The following is a 20,987-nucleotide window of genomic DNA, read 5'->3' on the forward strand; positions in this document are numbered from 1 at the left end:
GTTAGCATCTGATTATCCTTAAAGTCTCATCACAGATAATTTTTCCAATAAACTTTCCTGACTCACATGTTGGATAGATGCTTCTTCCACATGCTTCTGTGGAAAAGAATTCCCTGTCCTTTTGGTAATGATTATTAGTCTGAGATTCATTTATTTATCAAATATTTATTGTCACCAGACAGTGTTCTGGGTGCTGGAGGTATGGCACTGAGTGAAATAGTAAAAAATCTTTATGCTGGTGGAATTTATTTATTTATTTTTAATTAATTTATTTAATTTATTTAATTTTTGGCTGCGTTGGGTCTTTGTTGCTGTGCGCGGGCTTTCTCTAGTTGTGGTACGGGGGCTTCTCATTGCAGTGGCTTCTCTTGTTGCGGAGCACAGGCTCTAGGCACACGGGCTTCAGTAGTTGTGGCACGTGGGCTCACATGCCACAACTACTGAAGATGTCTCTGAGGAGGGGGTAGCTCAGAAAGAACTGAATGAAGTGAGAAATCATGTGGATTTCTGGAGCAAGCATGTTGCAGGCATGTGGAACAAGTCTCTGAGGTGGGAGCATGCCTGGCATATTGAAAAAGCATCCAGGAGGCTAGTGTGGCTCCGGCACAGTGAATGGGGGGAGGTTAGGTCAGTGAGATAATCAGGCCCACCTCGTGTAGGGCCTTATAGGCTTTTGCACAGACTTTAGTGTTTTACTCTTGCTGAGATAGGAAGTCATGGGAGAGTTTGGATCAGGGACAGGACAAAATTTATCTATATTTTTGTAGGATCACTCTAGCTACTGTGTGGAAAATAAAGCTGTTAATGGGGTAAGGATAGAAGTAGAGAGACTGTTAGAAGGCTTTTACAGTGATCCATGTACACCGTGAGGGTGGCTTGGATCAGGGCAGTGGTGGAGGCCCTGAGGTTCTAAATGTATTTTGAAGGTAGTTCTAGTAGGATTTTCTGATTAGTGGGGTATTTTCTTTTACAGCTCTTTCAAGAAGCGTGCAGGGTTATTGAGGATGGGGTCTTTGCTTTATTTTACCATTGCATTCTCAACAACATAGCATAATGACATAGTAATCACACTCAGTAAATACTTTTTAAAAAATTTATTTATTTATTTATGGCTGCCCCAGTCTTAGTTGTGGCATGTGGGATCTTTAGTTGCAGCATGTGGACTTCTTAGTTGTGGCACGCCTGCGGGATCTAGTTCCCTGACCAGGGGTTGAACCTGGGCCCCCTGCATTGGGAGCCTGGAGTCTTACCGACTGGACCAGCGGGGAAGTCCCAATACTTTTTGAACGGATGACTGAATGATGATATGTGGAAACTTAAAGTGAAGAAATGAGTAAAGAGGCAGGCAGCATAAAGATATTGTGGTAAAAAACAATGCAACAGTGCATTTAAAAAAAATTATTATTCTGTAGTTTTAATACTTGGGCCTGTGGTTGCCTGGAAGACAACTCTTTCATCAGTAAAAAGAAAAAATAAGTGAATTCATGTTCCTCACTTTCATCCCCTGGCTAATCTCCTTAAAGGGTTGTTAACAAGAGGAACAATGATATTAATGATAGCTAACATTTATTGAATGTTTTCTTTGTATCAGATGCTGTGATAAGGACTTAACGGGTATTATTTAATTCTCATGAGACCCCCTCCCCCATATGGAGTAGGTGTTATTGTTACCTCATTTAACAGATGAGGAAATTGAAGGTAATATAAGCTACTAAGAGTGGTGTGAATCCAGGATTCAAGCCCAAGACTAGCTCTTAACTGCTACCCTGTCTTGCCTCTTACTTTGGAACCTTGTTTGTAGTCTTCCTCTTCCTTGCTGTGATCCTAACGTACATCAAGGAACTCAAGGAACATCTTAGCCTCCCAGTTCTTAATGTTATCAGTGCCAATGATCTTTATTACTTTTCTTTTCTAGTTACTCAAGCCCATGGCAGTGCCTTCCATCTTCTTATCAGGCAGGATAATTTTACCTGACATGTTAAAATCATATCTCTGCATTCCTTACCTCAACTGACTATCCTCTCAAAAACTTTCATAGTCTCACTACTTACCTTCTTTGGCCTTGCTGATTATTTTAGATTTTTAATTTTTATTTTTTCTCCTAGTCTGTCAACCTTTCTTGGCTTCGTTTCCTTTACTCTCTAACCATACATCTAATGACAGTTAATATTTGTTGAGCACTTATAATGTCTCAGGCACTGTACTAAGCATTTTATATACTGTACAATAACTCTAGACAAATAGGTGCTAATATTAGTCCTATTTTATAGATGAGGAAACTGACATTTAGCAGGGTAAAGTGAATTTTTTAAAGTCATATAGTTAGTATTGGTTGAGACTCAAACCCACATCTATTTCTGACACCAAAACTCATGACGTTATAACCTTTGTAACCTATTGTCCTTCACCACTGTCTTCATTTAATTTACTTTCTCCCTGATACTCTGAACTCCTTTATTCTCTTATCCTTTTACTGTTCCTATCTGACAAAACCCCAAACCATAGATCTGTGTAACAGCCCACATTTTAAAATACATATATTGTTAGGTATGGGGAATTTGGGAGATTGTTTTAAAATGATTTTATTTGGCTCATAAAATTAGAAGGAAGGGTAACCTACTGGGAATTATGGGTATGGGCAAGAATGGGATCTTAGGCTAGTGGAATATGGTGAAGACTAAAAACTGCTTTCATCATAACAACTTTTTTGTTGAGAACATCATCTACATAAAAGTATTTGTTAAAACTGCAAATCATTTCTTGATCTAAAATAAAAGCTAGCTTGCCAATACTAGCTCTCAGATAAGTAAGGACAAAGTATCATAAACAAAAAGAATAATAATATTCCAGCTAAAGCAACTGGTCACTCAATAAAATTGACCAATGGGAATCTACAGCATAAGGATGGAAACTAATTTCAGAGTCCTACTTTGGATAGGTCTTTCAACCTTTTGTACAGTTACTACTTGAAAATTTCCCTTCCATATACTAAAAAGAGATATACTATTATTTTCCTGTTATGTCTATTTTCAATGTTTCTATTTTGTTTCATAAATAACTTTTTGTGTATATCCTCCTAAAAGTTGTTATTTCACAGGGTTTCATCTGTCCATTATGTATGAAAAGATGTATAACTGCTATTGATTTGTCGGAGCATTACCAGAAAGTGCACGCTGAAAATGAGACAAGAGGACAGGAACTTCTTAATGACTCCAGTGTTACTGTGGGTCCTGAATATTTTGTTTTAGCAGCTTGGTTTTGGGTTGCTCAAAATAGCTTTGTTTTTCCTTGCCTCAGTGTTGCTTAACTTTTTCTGCTATAAGGGAATGTGGATTGCTTTAATTATGCATGCTCTAAGAAGGTTTAATAAGGAAAAGAGGCTCTTGGGAAGTTAGCTGTTCTTACTGTTTGCAGCAGTCTTTTTGTGAATCTTTAAACATATATAAAAGTTTAAGTTTATATTTTTGCATGAATTTTGCCATGAAATTTGAAATATAAAGTGAATGTTTATTTCAACCTTTGTAAGTTATATCTTTATTATGTAGTTAATGTTTTATTAATGAATGTTTTAAAATGCTTTAGGTTAAGATGCTTTACTCTTACATAGAAAGAGGACTTTGCATGTGAACTGTTACTGTCTTTATTTGGAAAAATATACAGCATTAGAGTCTGGATCTACCACTGTTTCAGTCTTTGTTTTGATTCCCCAGACCTGTTGGAAGTGACAGAATGATATACACCTGTTATTAATCATGGGTCATCCAAATGTTTCTCTGTAGTATGTGAGGCTGGTGTATGCAGAAGGCTGGGAGTGGGAGCGAGTGAGGGGAAGTGTTGCCCATTTTCAGTCTGGAAAAAATTTCTCAGATGGTCTTGATATATCTCCTTCCTTTGAAAATTACTTACAGTATTCTAAAAACAAAGAGAGACGTAGCTTTTCAAAAAATTCTTTTACAAATCTTTTAAAAGAATGAAACTTTTTTTTACCATGAAAGACAAAAAAATCAGACTTACTCTTTCCTATGAGTTAATGATGTATAAGAAAACGATCTCACCAAACTTTCACTTATTTAACATTAATAGAGCACCTCTTTGTGCCAGGAATTTTGGTAGGTACAGGAGATAAAAAGGTAAATAAGATATGGTCTCTATGCCAGGAAGTTTTTATGATAGATATTTGCAAAAAGAGTACAATGTCTGATTCAGCTTGAGGGGAACTGCAGAAGAACTTGAAGAGGGGAACAATTAAACCAGACATTCTCTAGGGTGGTGGGGAAATGAGTGCAAATAGGAGGACACCAGTTAAACTACGGAGGCAGTGTGAGCAAAGATAGAGGCATAAAAGATTCTTGGAACTCTGCTTAGCATTTTACCAGTTGTTTTTCTTCCAGAACATATGGGTCAACTTTTCTTTATGGGTTAGCCAAAATCAAAAGTGACTATCTTACCTACCTGTCACTTAAATAAGAACTTTCCTTTTAACTGAAAGGACACTTGGTACAATAGGGTATCATAAGTATCAAGTTAAGTTCGTAGCTATGGTGGATCTGAGAAAGGATTACAGATAACTGAAAACTAACAGTAAGGAATTTAATGCTTTTAATCTTAAGTCAACACTGTGTGTGTGTGTGTGTGTGTATGTGAGAGAGAGAGAGAGAGAGAGAGAGTGAGTAGGTGAGATATTTGGAATGATTAAGGGAAATAAAATGTAGCTGGCTATTTTGGTGTATTATTGTTTGCTGTTTTACTGTTTGTAAGTTATCTGTCTAGCAACCTTAATTCCCTTGAAGATAGTTTACAAAAAATAGAGGAGTCTCTTAATATCCAGAATTAGTATCACAAAGCCCATGAACTCTATTCACGGGACATCCGCAGATATTCATTCTGAGCTTATTTTACTTAAAAAAAAAAAAATTTATTTTTGTTTTTGGCCATGTTGGGTCTTAGTTGTGGCATGTGGGATCTTTCGTTGTAGCGTGCAGGCTCAGTAGTTGTGGCGTGCAGGCTCCAGAGCGCATGAGCTCTGTAGTTGTGGCACGCGGGCTTAGTTGCTCCACGGCATGTGGGGTCTTAGTTCCCTGCCCAGAGATCGAACTGCGTCCCCTGTATTGGAAGGTGGATTCTTAACCACTGGACCACCAGGGAAGTCCCTTTACTTTTATTTTAAATGAGTGATATGGTTTAATAAACTTTTTTTCCCTTAATCTATCCTTCCTATCCATATCAGGCAAGCATTGCTAGAAATAGCATAGGAATAGTTTTTAGAAATGATTGTTGAAAGACAAAACAGTGTGTAAGAAAAACTATAGAATGTGGGTACAGGAATTAAAGAGACTTGCCAGAATTAATAGAGTGGAAGACACCCATTCAGTGATTAATATTTATGCTTCTGGGATATTAAGCAAAGGTTTAATATCATCTGTTTAAGTAAGTGAGGAAGTACATATATGTATTTTAGAATTATTTTCATCAGAATTGTCCCAAAATTGAAGTTTTATTTAAACATGCAAGCTCTAATCACATGGAAAATTTACTTAGGTGGAATATTTCTAAATACGTATTACTGAATTTCTAAAACTTCTCTTTAGGGATGAATCAGTTCTTTCTGGAATATTAACCTGGTAATGTTTAGAAGCTTTAAGAAAGTATGGCATACCCTAATGGGATCATTAGCTTTTTGGTGTCCTTGGGTATCTAGAGCCAAAACCTGGAAGTAAACACAATGGTCAAAAAGCCAAAGTTGTGAAGATTAAATAGCATAATTGGGATGTGGATTCCCTGAGTAACACTGTAGTTTGCCTACTAGTTACTAGCAGAAGCTGAGACACGAAAGAGAAATGACAAGCTAAATATTATAGGGGTTTATGTGCTGTTGCACTAAAAGCATGTTAACTAGTGTGGTACAGCAGTTACTGGGCAGAAGTTATAAGAATACCAAATAGAGCTTAATATAGAGCCATTATGAAATATGATGGTAGATAATAGATGGCTTTGAAACAAGAGCATAATACCAAGTAGATTAACACACAGGCTGGGGGCATTCATTCATTCAGAAGACAGTGCTGAGCATCACATACCTCTGGATCCTAATGGCATTATTCTGATGTCCAAAGGCACATCCTCAGTACTTCTGTCTTTGCTTACTTTAGGAGTTTCATAAGAGATCATTGCATTCATTCACCTGTAGTGCCCCTGCCCTTCACTCTGGCTCTGTGATCAGAACATACCTCTGTTTCCCAAATGCAGCATGGCTGTGTTTCATACCTCTTCCTACATCTTTATTCATGCTCCTACATTTGCTTAGAATGCCTTTATTTCTGACAAGTAAACTTCTATTCAGTACCTAATTCCAGTGTCTCATATAGACATATGTCTACATACATGTATATATACATATATACATAGGGTGTGTGTGTGTGTGTGTGTGTGTGCGTGTGTGTGTGTGTTTATTTTTTGGAAAGTATTAACTGCTGCCACAGGCAGATTTGGATACTTCTCTTGTGTTCCTATAGTTCTTTATATATATCAATACTTCTGTTATACCATTGTCTGGTAATGTTATGTTCATTGAGCCTTGATTCTGCCATATGATGTGCATAAATGATGTGAGGGTATGTTATTTGTATAGCACCCAACAAAGGAGCAGAAGTTATTTGTTTATTCTTAGTTTTTATGTGTCTGGAGTACTTATTACTTAGCTCAGTCTATCCTTTGGCAGGTTTTATAATCTGCAAGCTCTTCTGTTTTTTTTGCCAAATTCTGCCCTGCCAGGTTCATTCATATTTCATTAAATAAGTACACTCTGTAGAAAGTATATGGTATGTTCAAAACACTACACTAGCCATTAGGGAAACATAGATTAAAAGCTTCACTGTGTTGTGCATTATAGTGGATGTAGAAACTTGACAAACCGATGATGAGAATGCTGGAGGAAAAAAGGCAATATATGCAAAAGTGTAAACATGTGAGATACTGTGGTGTGTTCAGGGAAACGTAGGTACTTCAGTATAGTTGAAGCATGTTGTATAGAGTAAGGGATGTCCAGAGATCAGATTGGTTAGGTCATTGGGGGACTATACCTGCAGGGCCTTGTATGCCATAACTATATAATAATTCTGGGATTATTTATAAGTTTTTAATATTTTGTGGGACTATATATTAATTTTAAGCTCTTATAGTGTTAATCTTAAGTTAGCAAGGAATTTACTGATGAAAATACTTCTCAACCATTGTAGATAGTCTGTGGTAATTATGAGTTGTTTACATTACCTTTTTTCTCAATGATCAGAGCGCTTCATGTTCTTAATATTTTGGTTATTCCTGTGCAGTAGATTGGAGCAGATATTGTTTTACTAAGGGAGATATCTAGAGAGATGGAGGATATGATGGCAAGTCTTCTCAACTAGACTTCTAGATTAGAACTAATTTCTCAGATTAGAATTCTATACTCTAGCCATTAATTTATTCAACCTAAAAGATGGTTGTAAGGGTTTTAAAAAACATTTTGTAAACTGCAACCAGGATAGGCAGTGATGTACCTTTGCACAATACCAGAATTTGGGCTTAACACTGTAAATTACAATTTACTTATTGGTATGAATAATACGTATGACTGTATTTCATAACATATAAATGGTTATTTTGCAATACTAAATACTATTTTGAAACCTTTTCTACCTCTTTCTGTAGGGTTTCATATGTCCCCAGTGTATGAAATCTCTTGGATCCGCTGATGAACTTTTCAAACACTATGAGGCAGTCCACGATGCTGGTAATGATTCGAGTCATGGAGGGGAAGCTCTGGCTCTGAAGCGGTACAGTATAATAGTTTTGAAGTGTAATGTAGTGAATGCATGTGATATCATTGTTTAATCATGAATACTTAGTTCTCGAGAAGAGTAGTGTTTTTATATTATCTAATTTAAATCTATCTTCTTTTAGCATAGCCTTCATCTTTCATTGTTATAACCAATCCTATCCTTGACCAATAACTATCTATACGAGCATCTACAATATGGTTCACAGGTTTATATTTTTAATAAAGATTGTGATTTTTTAAAAGGTTAAATTATATTTAGCAATTCTGCTTAATAAAGAATGATATGCTTTGTTTAGAAGATTTTATAGTAAGTTGATAAAATAATGAATTTAGCAAAGAATTAAATTTAATAATTATTTAAAAAACTTTTTTTTTGTAATCACCAATATAACAGCAAGCACACATAACACATTCTGCTTCTTGACAATTTTGCCTGACCATTTTAAGAATTAAACTAAAATATAATTAATTGGAACAGCATTCAACAGTATGACTTTGCTTTTCTTCTTCTACTGGTAAGGACTCTTGTCTTATATTCCCACTAAGGAAGAAAACTTGATTTTATTCTACTTGTAAAAAATTGTTTTTCATGTTTTTCTTTAAAAAAAAAAAGCCTCTCAGTTGGTTAATGTTATAGCATAAAGAACACCACATTAAGGAAAAGTATTATGACCACATTATTGTTGACAGATAATGTAGAACTATAAAATATGGTTGTTTTAATTTATTAAAATATGTGGGAAAACCAGAGCTTTTGGGAAATATGAATCTTCCCTTTTACATGACTATTAGTGCTTTTTAGGATTTTTATGTATGAGTCAATAATTTTGGGTACTGTTCTTTTGTCATTTGTTAGGAGGTAGATATAAAATATATACTTTATATGTAAATGTTTATATATTTAGTGTCAGTTTAACAGAGTTGCTTTCTCAGCTGTGAATTAGTGCCCAATACATGAACTTTCAACATAAAAACGTCCATAGTCTACCTGTGTTCTTGCTTCTTAACTTTTCATCCAGTTTAGCTCACTAAAACCTCGTTTTTGCCCTACCATTCTCCTGAAAATACTTCTTCAGAGGTCAACAGTAAAAAAAAACCTGGATTATTTTCAGTTTTTATTTTACTTGACCTCTGTTTTGGTCATCTATAACCGTGTAATAGTCCACCCCAAACCTAGTGGTTTAAAACTGTAACTCTGTATTACTTCTCATGATTCTTTGATTTAACTGGATGGTTCTGCTTTAAGTTATGTAGAGTTGGGTGCTGGGAAGGCCAGAAGGTCCAAAATGACCTCACATTCATGGCTGGGAGATGATACTGGATGCTGGCTGTCAGCTCAGCTGGGGCTGTATATCAGGGGACTCAGTTCTCCTTCATGTGGACCTCTCTATGCAGCTGCTTGGACTTACAGGCCAGCAGTTGGGTTCTAATAAAGAGCATTACAAGAGGAAAGAAACAGAAGCTGCCAGTTGTCTTAAGGCCTGGCTTAAAAAGTTTCAGAGTGTCACTTCTGCCATATTTTATTGGTCATAGTAGCCACAGGACTGCTCAGGAATCTGAGGGCCAGCTCAGATTGAAGAGGCCAAGAAGTAAGCTCTATCTTTCAGTGGAGGAGTGACTTCTGTGTATAGGAAGGGAAGAACTTGATGGCAGCCATCTTTGTAGACTATTGTAGACAATGTCTGCGAAATTTGGTTCTTCTGGCTCTTGTTCCTTCTACTCTTCTGAGACAGCACATCATTGTGATAATTCTTTCTTGATCTGTTTAATGTACTCCCTTCCTCTATATAATGTACTTGGGGTAATATCCACATCCATGACTTCCTCCTAAACTACATCTCCAACCTAGAATTATCTCCCAAGTTGCCTACTAGGTATCTTCTCTTAGAGGTTCCAAAGGAACATCTCCCTGTTGACATTGGAAAACAGGGTTCATTATATTTCCTTCTAAACCTGTTCCTTACCTACTGTTACTTCTTCTGGTTAATGGCAACATCATCTTTCCACCAAGTTACTAAAGCCAGAAAATTGGATTTGCTCATTTTTACACACTTAACCCTCCCCTATTTGATCTGTCACAAAGTTTAGTTAATTCTATCTCCTTAACAGCTCTTATAACCTTTTTTATCTTCCCTGCTACGGCTTTGTTTAGGCTTCCTCATCTCTCACTCAGAAATATTTTTCAGTATTTATAGTTGGCTCTCTCCCTATGTCTTGTACCTCTCTACTTAACTCTCCACATTGCTGCCAGACTAGTATTCTTTGTCTTTCTTTTAAAAATAAATTTATTTATTTGATTTTTGGCTGCATTGGGTCTTCATTGCTGCACGCGGGCTTTCTCTAGTTGCAGCGAGCAGGGGCTACTCTTTGTTGTGGTGCGTGGGCTTCTCATTGCGGTGACTTCTCTTGTTGCAGAGCATGGACTGTAGGCGCATGGGTTTCAGTAGTTGTGGCTCACGGGGTCTAGAGCGCAGGCTCAGTAGTTGTGGCGCACGGGCTTAGTTGCTCTGCGGCATGTGGGATCTTCCCGGACCAGGGATCGAACCTGTGTTCCCTGCATTGGCAGGCGGATTCTTAACCATTGCACTACCAGGGAAGTCCCTATGCCTCTGTTTTTATTTTTATCATAGAACTGATGGTCTGTTACTCTTACTTCTTTACATGTTTACTTCCCCCATTAAACTGAACAACTTGAGAGTCTGGCATAGACAAGTTCTGTTGAATAATGAATTAATTCTTTACATATGAATGGCTACCAAAGGTAGAGGACTCATTTCTCCATCTTTTACATTTTTCTTTGTTGGCAGTTTCCTTCTTTTTCTATTATTAACCATGTTTCACAGATGAAGCTGACTCTGTCCATTTGTTCTCTACCCCCACTCCCATCCTAGAGAATAATTCTCCCACCAGTATGTTTCATCATCTTTTACTTTCTGATATGCTTGTGCTGGTGTGGACTTGGTCTTCTGAAACATTAGAACTGATCCTGTTCTGTTCCCTTTGTACTAGAATCAGTTAACTTGAGTATTCCCAATCAGCTCAGTTCAGTTTTGTGTCTTCTACCATGGCAGCCATTGGAGTGGCATGGAGGAAGGAGAGTCCCTTTTTCTGCTGTTTATAATCTAACAGGGGAAGATATGTTCCTCATATCCACAAGAATAATCCTAAATGTGTTTTCTCATGGAATCTTTTTCCTGCATTAGGACCTTGAGGTGTCTGCTCACCATTCTTTGTCAGACTGACAGAGAATTAGGTGCGGTGAACAGAATGTGAGGTTTTGACAGGAAAGAGCATTTCAGACTCAAGAAACAAAAAGAAGCCAGAATTGCTAGAGCTAAAGTAATGAGGGTGAGAGTGGTAAGGCAAGGAGTAGATTGTGCAGATTTTATAGTCCTTGTTAATGAGTTTAGATTTTACACTAACTGCAGTAGGAAGCCATTGATGCTTATTGCTGGTAAATTAATGGGAGATATTTTGCTTTTGGCTCAGGTTCCTGACCGTCAGTTTTATCATTTCCATGAGAAAATGTTCTTCCATTTACAGACAATGTGCTTTATGAATAAAATTATTTTCCCAAGGATTTTATATATATATATATGCCACTATACATAAAATCTATAGTTTTTTTTTAAGACTTGAGAAAATTAGAATACTAATATGCAGTCACTAGCCATGATTTGTTAAAGAACATTAACTATTAATTCCTGTTTTTTTCAACTTATGCTTAGAGATGACATAACACTACTCAGACAAGAGGTCCAAGACCTACAGGCTTCACTTAAGGTAAGACTAAAAATGATTATACTTGTTTATTTTCAGTGTTTCAGATAAATAAAATCTTTTACAATTTGCTAATTAAAAACCGTTTTCTTTTCTTAGGAGGAAAAATGGTACTCAGAAGAATTAAAGAAAGAATTAGAAAAATTTCAAGGGCTGCAGCAGCAAGTAATTACTTTTAAATACTTGAAGTGTGTTATTAGTTGTTTATTTTCATTGTTGAAAATCAAGCATAATACTTTTTTGTAAACAGGTGGCCTGATATGAATAACTTCCTAATTTGTTTCTCTGTGTATTAGTCTACATGTATATCCTTTGGTAGTACTAATGAATGCAAACCAATATAACTAATATGTGGGAAGGTCAGATGTAACTCCTTAAAGGTGCTCCATTAAGAATCATTTACCTATGGATTGTTTAAAACATTATTCTTATTTTCTGACAATATACCTAAATGGTTAAGAAATATAGGTTCAAACAATAGTGAAGCTCTTCAAAGCATTTGTGTTTGTGACAAATTGAAAATCACTAAAATGTCTATTAATAAGGACAGAACTATTAGTAGCTGCTTACAGTTTATATTAGTGGAGATTGTTTGAAAACATGGGAAAACTGATGTATTAATGATGTTAAAAAAATTTGTGTCTTTGTACACACACAGGCACATATGTACTATACAACTTTATATAAAAATAATATATAGGGAAAAGAACAAGAAAATCATCGTGGTATCAAAAGTAGTTATTTTGAGGGATTTCACTTGATATCTCAGATTCTTTATATATATATGTTCTTTATAGCTTAATGTATTTTCTAAACAATGTCTTAACCAATTATGATTTTTATACTAAAATTATTTTGACTTTTATACTAAAATTACATAAAGAATCATAGAATAATGAATTTTACCAAATACATGTATAGTTTTCATTTGTAAGAATAAAACTGACACCCTTTAACTATAGCTCTAATACTTTTATAAAGTAATTAGTGATCCCTGTACTCATTATCTTAGCACATTATGACTCCCAGTTGGTCTTTTTGTCTTTTCACCAAAAATTGTGATTTGGACTAGGAAAAAAACCAAATAAATGGATAAAAAGATATCAGTCTTATTACTGCTAAGCTTCTATAATTGAGGTCACATTAAAGAGGTTTTTAGTAATCTAAAATACTTATAGTTCACTTATATGTGTTTTACATAGATGCCATTAACAATCAGTCAAACATGAGCTGTATTATTTTCTGCACCTGAAAACACAGAGGAAATTGTTTACTACATTTGAGATGGCTATTTTACATTTATAATAAATTAAATACATTCCCAGTGCAATTGCCTTGATAAGAAATTTACCTTTGGGGGAAAATGTATTTTAAATATTGATGATTATTAGCAATCAGTATGTCTAAATCCAATGTATAGGAAAATAAAAAAGTCAGATGTACTATGAGATAACTTATGAAACTTTTTCAGATATATATAATTCTTTAGAATATGGAAATAATGACTAGGTAGTATATTATTTTATTCCTAATGCATGTGATAAATTAAACCTTATGGAATACATTCTTTATTTCGGCTTCTTTAAAGACAATTTATAATCTGGAATTAAAAATTTATGTTTTTAAAGCCAATTTTTTTAGTAGTGTTAGTTTCATGGCATATTTCAGCTTATGAAAATTTTCAACTATTATAAGATTGAATCTTGTCTGCTAACTTAAGTATTTGCTTTAGAATCTATTTTTATAATTGTGATACTTTATGTTACTTATTACTGTATTTATGGAATTTAAGATGCCATCTTGTCAAGACTCATAAAAATTTAATATATGTTAACATAAAAGAATTCTTAGAATCAGTGAGCTACAGTTAACATCATTATTCCAGACTGCCTAGTCGGACCTTAGAGATCTAGAAGAATGTGAGCAGGCCAAGATTTGATTTTCATCAAAATCTTGCTACTTACCTGACAGAATGTGGATTTCAGAGATTTTTTTCACATTGGCAATTGTAACAGTATTGTCTTTTCCTTTTAATGCATTTGTTTATGTTTTTTGTTTTCATCGAGGAGTCTAAACCTGATGGATTAGTGGCTGATTCATCAGCAGGTAACTTTACTTACAGCTGTTATTTTTTCATTTTTCTTCCTTCTCATCCTTTTTTACTTCTTTCTTTTTCTGTGATGCTTGCTACATGAATTTTGTTTTGTGATTATACTTTATGGCTTTAAAACAGTGAAGATAACAGTCATATTCTAGGCTGAGAGTGTCTATTACCTGTGAACTTTGTAACTTAATCAGTTAATGAAATCTTAGTCCTTTTTTAGTTCATTATATTCTGAAGTTATAAAGAAACTTCTGAAATATTACATTAATATGGTGGTTAATGAAAATTTAGATCTGTATTAAAGAGCGATGCAGTTTTTTCTCTTGAAATAAAAAAATGATGAAACTAGCATCTTTGTAATGGACTTTAACTGGAGGAATGTGCAATGAATAATCAAAATTATATTTTGAGATTAGCTATTGTATTTAATGTCCCTCTGAAATCCCTTTTCTTTATGAGAATGAAGTAGTAGGAGTTGACTGCATATTTTAATTGATTATTTTATTTAAGACCTTGATTGTTCTTAAAACAGTGCTAATTTCATTTCACACTGTGACACATTTCATCAGAGGCGCAGGATATATTCCTTTTTGGTCAGTTGACAGATACAGGAAAATAACTGAGAAATGTGAAGTCAAAATAATCCTTAAACAAATATTTATAAATTATTTGGGTATGATTGCTAAATATTCCTTTCATTTGTTTTACATGTTTGTAAACTATGACTTGAGCCTTAAATGAATTGGCTATGCTTAATTCTTTCTTTTTTTAAAAAAATAAATTTATTTATTTTATTTTTGGCTGCGTTGGGTCTTTGTTGCTGAATGCTGGCTTTCTCTAGTTGCGGCGAGCTGGGGCTACTCTTTGTTGCGGTGTGCGGGCTTCTCATCGCAGTGGCTTCTCTTGTTGCGGAGCACAGGCTCTAGGCACGCAGGCTTCAGTATTTGTGGCACGTGGGCTCGGTAGTTGTGGCTCACAGGCTCTAGAGTGCAGGCTCAGTAGTTGTGGCGCACGGGCTTACTTGCTCCGAGGCATGTGGGATCTTCCTGGACCAGGGCTCCAACCCGTGTCCCCTTCATTGACAGGCGGATTCTTAACCAGGGAAGCCCTATGCTTAATTCTTAAAATGTGAAGATACTCTACTTGTAATTGGCTAGTAGACGCATGTTGATTGTCTTTAACTTCTACAATGATTATGATATAAGTAATAACAATTTAGGAAATGTAATTCACATTGTATTTGAATAACTACTGTACTTTTTTGTAGAACTACAGTCTCTGGAACAGAAGTTAGAAGAAGCCCAAACAGAAAATTTTAATATTAAGCAAATGAAAGACTTATTTGAACAGAAAGCAGCCCAACTTGCCACTGAAATTGCAGGTAAATTAAATCACAATTATTTAGCCAATATATCAGTCACATTACAATTTTGCCATTGTAAATCCTAGAAATAAACATTGTATTTTACTGTGATAAAGCATTTGTTATAGATTGTGGTGGTGATTACTGGCATTTAATGATAATAGAATTGCTATATAAGTTATTTTGTTTGTTCTTCCACCTCCTCCCTTCAAAGGACTGATTTTCTCTGTAAAATTCTTCCTGAATCTTAGAGAGGATGAATTTTCTTTTGGGGTATGCTTAAAGATTAACAAGTAACATTTTGAAGAAGTCAAATAATATAGTACAGATTTAACATTTGGTTATGCTAACAATTACACATAATTTTTTTAACTACATATACATGCTTTTAGGTAAAATATTGTATGTGATTAAGTATACATTAAAATGCTAATTAGTAATTTATTGCTGTGTGGAATTTATGTAGACAAAGACATTTGATCATTTAAAGTTTATCATTTAGCACCAGAGGGCAGACAGCAGAAGCAAGAAGAACTACAGTCATGCAGCCTGTGGAACAAAAACCACATTCACAGAAAGATAGACAAGATGAAAAGGCAGAGGGCTATGTACCAGATGAAGGAACAAGAGAAAACCCCAGAAAAACAACTAAATGAAGTGGAGATAGGCAACCTTCCAGAAAAAGAATTAAGAATAATGATAGTGAAGATGATCCAGGACCTCGGAAAAAGAATGGAGGCAAAGATCGAGAAGATGCAAGAAATGTTTAACAAAGACCTAGAAGAATTAAAGAACAAACAAACAGAGATGAACAATACAATAACTGAAATGAAAACTACACTACAAGGAATCAATAGCAGAATAACTGAGGCAGAAGAATGGATAAGTGACCTGGAAGACAGAATGGTGGAATTCACTGCTGCAGAATAAAATAAAGAAAAAAGAATGAAAAGAAATGAAGACAGCCTAAGAGACCTCTGGGACAACATTAAACGCAACAACATTCACATTATAGGGGTCCCAGAAGGAGAAGAGAGAGAGAAAGGACCAGAGAAAATATTTGCAGAGATTATAGTCGAAAACTTCCCTAACATGGGAAAGGGAATAGCCACCCAAGTCCAGGAAGCGCAGCGAGTCCCATACAGGATAAACCCAAGGAGAAACACGCTGAGACACATAGTAATCAAACTGGCAAAAATTAAAGACAAAGAAAAATTATTGAAAGCAGCAAGGGAAAAATGACAAATAACATACAAGGGAACTCCCATAAGGTTAACAGCTGATTTCTCAGCAGAAACTCTACAAGCCAGAAGGGAGTGGCATGATATACTTAAAGTGAGGAAAGGGAAGAACCTACAACCTAGATTAGTCTACCCGGCAAGGATCTCATTTAGATTCGATGGAGAAATCAAAAGCTTTACAGACAAGCAAAAGCTAAGAGAATTCAGCACCACCAAACCAGCTCTACAACAAATGCTAAAGGAACTTCCTTAAGTGGGAAACACAAGAGCAGACAAGGACCTACAAAAACAAACCCAAAACAATTAAGAAAATAGTCATAGGAACATACATATCGATAATTACCTTAAACGTGAATGGATTAAATGCTCCAACCAAAAGTCACAGGCTTGCTGAATGGATACAAAAACAAGACCCATATATATGCTGTCTACAAGGGACCCACTTCAGACCTAGGGACCCATACAGACTGAAAGTGAGGGGATGGAAAAAGATATTCCATGCAAATGGAAGTCAAAAGAAAGCTGGAGTAGCAATACTCATATCAGATAAAATAGACTTTAAAATAAAGAATGTTACAAGAGACAAGGAAGGACACTACATAATGATCAAGGGATCAGTCCAAGAAGAAGATATAACAATTATAAATATATATGCACCCAACATAGGCGCACCTCAATACATAAGGCAACTGCTAACAGCTGTAAAAGAGGAAATTGACAGTAACACAATAATAATGGGGGACTTTAGCACCTCACTTACACCAATGGAGAGATCATCCAAAATGAAAATGAAGGAATAAATAAAGGAAACAGAAGCTTTAAATGACACAGTAGACCAGATAGATTTAATTGATATTTATAGGACATTCCATCCAGAAGCAGCAGATTACACTTTCTTCTCAAGTGCGCACGGAAATTTTCTCCAAGATAGATCACATCTTGGGTCACAAATCAAGCCTCAGTAAATTGAAGAAAATTGAAATCATATCAAGCATCTTTTCTGAGCACAATGCTATCAGAGTAGAAATGAATTACAGGGAAAAAACGTAAAAAACACAAACACATGGAGGCTAAACACTACGTTACTAAATAACCAAGAGATCACTGAAGAAATCAAAGAGGAAATCAAAAAATACCTAGAAACAAATGACAATGAAAACACGACAATCCAAAACTAATGGGATGCAGCAAACGCAGTTCTAAGCGGGAAGTTTATAGCTATACAAGCCTACCTCAAGAAACAAGAAAAATCTCAAATAAACAATCTAACCTTACGCCTAAAGGAACTAGAGAAAGAAGAACAAACAAAACCCAAAGTTAGCAGAAGGAAAGAAATAATAAAGAAAAGAGCAGAAATAAATGAAATAGAAACAAAGAAAACAATAGCAAAGATCAATAAAACTAAAAGCTGGTTCTTTTAGAAGATAAGCAAAATGGATAAACCATTAGCAAGACTCATCAAGAAAAAGAGGGAGAGGACTCAAATCAATAAAATTAGAAATGAAAAAGGAGAAGTTACAACAGACACTGCAGAAATACAAAGCATCCTAAGAGACTACTACCAGCAACTCTATGCCAATAAAATGGACAACCTGGAAGAAATGGACAAATTCTTAGAAAGGTATAACCTTCCAAGACTGAACCAGGAAGAAATAGAAAATATGGACAGACCAATCACAAGTAATGAAATTGAAATTGTGATTAAAAATCTTCAAACAAACAAAAGTCCAGGACCAGATGGCTTCACAGATGAATTCTATCAAACATTTAGAGAAGAGCTAACACCCATCCTTCTCAAACTCTTCCAAAAAATTGCAGAGGAAGGAACACTCCCAAACTCATTCTATGAGACCACCATCACCCTGATACCAAAAGCAGAGAAAGATACTACAAAAAAAGAGGATTACAGACCAATATCACTGATGAATATAGATGCAAATATCCTCAATAAAATACTAGCAAACAGAATCCAACAACACATTAAAAGGATCATATACCATGATCAAGCGGGATTTATCCCAGGGATGCAAGGATTCTTCAATATATGCAAATCAATCAATGTGATACACCATATTAACAATTTGAAGAATAAAAACCATATGATCATCTCAATAGATGCAGAAAAAGCTTTTGACAAAATTCAATACCCATTTATGATAAAAACTATCCAGAAAGTGGGCATAGAGGGAACCTACCTCAACAGAATAAAGACCATATATGACAAACCCACAGCAAATATCATTCTCAATGGTGAAAAACTGAAAGCATTCCTCTAAGATCAGGAACAAGACAAGGATGTCCACTCTCACCGCTATTATTCAACATAGTTTTGGAAGTCCTAGCCACGGCAATCAGAGAAGTAAAAGAAGTGAAAGGAATACAAATTGGAAAAGAAGAAGTAAAACTGTCACTGATTGCAGATGACATGATACTATACATAGAGAATCCTAAAGATGACACCAGAAAACTACTAGAGCTCATCAATGAATTTGGTAAAGTTGCAGGGTACAAAATTAATGCACAGAACTCTCTTGCATTCCTATACATTAATGATGTTAAATCTGAAAGAGAAATTAAGGAAACACTCCCATTTAACCATTGCAACAAAAAGAACAAAATACCTAGGAATAAACCTTCCTAAGGAGACAAAAGACCTGTATGCAGAAAACTATAAGACACTGATGAAAGAAATTAAAGATGATACCAACAGATGGAGATATATACCATGTACTTGTTTTGGAAGAATCAATGTTGTGAAAATGACTATACTACCCAAAGCAATCTACAGATTCAATACAATCCCTATCAAATTACCAATGGCATTTTTTACGGAACTAGAACAAAAAATTTTTTAATTTGTATGGAGACACAAAAGGCCCCGAATAGCCAAAGCAGTCTTGAGGGAAAAAAACGGAGCTGGAGGAATCAGACTCCCTGACTTCAGACTAAACTGCAAAGCTACACTAATCAAGACAATATGGTACTGGCACAAAAACAGAAACATAGATCAATGGAACAAGATAGAAAGCCCAGAGATAAACCCACGCACCTATGGTCAACTAATCTATGACATAGGAGGTAAGGATATACAATGGAGAAAAGACAGCCTCTTTAATAAGTGGTACTGGGAAAACTGGACAGCCACGTGTAAAAGAATGAAATTAGAACACTCCCTAACACCATACACAAAAATAAACTCAAAATGGATTCGAGACCTAAATATAAGACCGTATACTATAAAACTCTTAGAGGAAAACATAGGAAAAACACTCTTTGGCATAAGTCACAGGAAGATCTTTTTTGATCCACCTCCTAGAGTAATGGAAACAAAAACAAAAATAAACAAATGGGACCTAATGAAACTTAAAAGCTTTTGCACAGCAAAGGAAACCATAAACAAGACGAAAATACAACCATCAGAATGGGAGAAAATATTTGCAAACGAATCAACAGACAAAGGATTAATCTCCAAAATATATAAACAGCTCTTGCAGCTCAATATTAAAAAAAGAAACAACCCAATCCAAAAGTGGGCAGAAGACCTAAATAGATATTTCTGCAAAGAAGACATACAGATGGCCAAGAAGCACATGAAAAGCTGCTCAACATCACTAATTATTAGAGAAATGCAAATCAAAACTACAATGAGGTATCACCTCACCCAAGTTAGAATGGGCATCATCAGAAAATCTACAAACAACAAATGCTGGAGAAGGTGTGGAGAAAAGGGAATCCTCTTGCACTGTTGGTGGGAATGTAAACTGATACAGCCACTGTGGAGAACAGTATGGAGGTTCCTTAAAAAACTGAAAATAGCATTACCACATGATCCAGCAATCCCACTACTGGGCATATACACAGAGAAAACCACAATTCAAAAAGACACATGTACCCCAATGTTCATTGCAGCACTGTTTACAATAGCCAGGTCATGGAAGCAACCTAAATGCCCATCGACAGACGAATGGATAAAGAAGTTGTGGTACATATATACAATGGAATATTACTCAGCCATAAAAAGGAACAAAATTGAGTCATTTGTTGAGACATGGATGGATCTAGAGACTGTCATACAGAGTGAAGTAAGTCAGAAAGAGAAAAACAAATATCGTATATTAATGCATATATGTGGAACCTAGAAAAATGGTACAGATGAACCGGTTTGTAGGGCAGAAATTGAGACACAGATGTAGAGAACAAACGTATGGGAACCAAGTGGGGAAAGCGGCGGGGGGGTGGTGGTGGTGGTGGGATGAATTGGGCGATTGGGATTGACATGTATACACTGATGTGTATAAAATTGATGACTAATAAGAACCTGCTGTATAAGAAAATAAATAAAATAAAATTAAAAAATTAAGAAAAGTTTATCATTTAATGTAATCAGAAGTATAATTTTATTGTATATATTTATGGTTATCAAAGGAATATGAATTTGAATTAGAGTGATATATAGATATATACTGGAATATACAAGAATTTATAAAACTGTTCTTCCCTAGAGTTAATGTCATGTCATTTGTGTAACTATCCTGAATTAGATATAAAGTCAAAATATGATGAAGAAAGGAGTCTTCGAGAAGCTGCTGAACAAAAAGTGACACATCTAACAGAAGAATTAAACAAAGGAGCAACTATAATTCACGATCTAAAGACTGAACTGGTAATTTAGAAGCCATT

The 20,987-nt window shown here is 35.3% G+C and overlaps 1 protein-coding gene across 2 annotated transcripts in view; it reads left to right on the forward strand.

Annotated features, from left to right (window-relative positions):
* EEA1 (early endosome antigen 1) overlaps positions 1 to 20,987 on the forward strand; it is a 124,836-nt gene that overhangs the window by 35,935 nt on the left and 67,914 nt on the right. The window contains exons 3-9 of one of the 2 annotated variants that reach the window (XM_057556391.1): positions 3,098 to 3,223; positions 7,690 to 7,814; positions 11,548 to 11,602; positions 11,699 to 11,764; positions 13,666 to 13,705; positions 14,971 to 15,084; positions 20,849 to 20,970. In XM_057556391.1, coding sequence (XP_057412374.1) covers positions 3,098 to 3,223; positions 7,690 to 7,814; positions 11,548 to 11,602; positions 11,699 to 11,764; positions 13,666 to 13,705; positions 14,971 to 15,084; positions 20,849 to 20,970 — 648 coding nt within the window. The remainder of the gene's footprint in view (positions 1 to 3,097; positions 3,224 to 7,689; positions 7,815 to 11,547; positions 11,603 to 11,698; positions 11,765 to 13,665; positions 13,706 to 14,970; positions 15,085 to 20,848; positions 20,971 to 20,987) is intronic. The other variant, XM_057556392.1, reaches the window with a different exon arrangement.

This window comes from Balaenoptera acutorostrata, chromosome 11 (assembly GCF_949987535.1).
Source record: "Balaenoptera acutorostrata chromosome 11, mBalAcu1.1, whole genome shotgun sequence".
NCBI classification, from domain to species: domain Eukaryota; kingdom Metazoa; phylum Chordata; class Mammalia; order Artiodactyla; family Balaenopteridae; genus Balaenoptera; species Balaenoptera acutorostrata.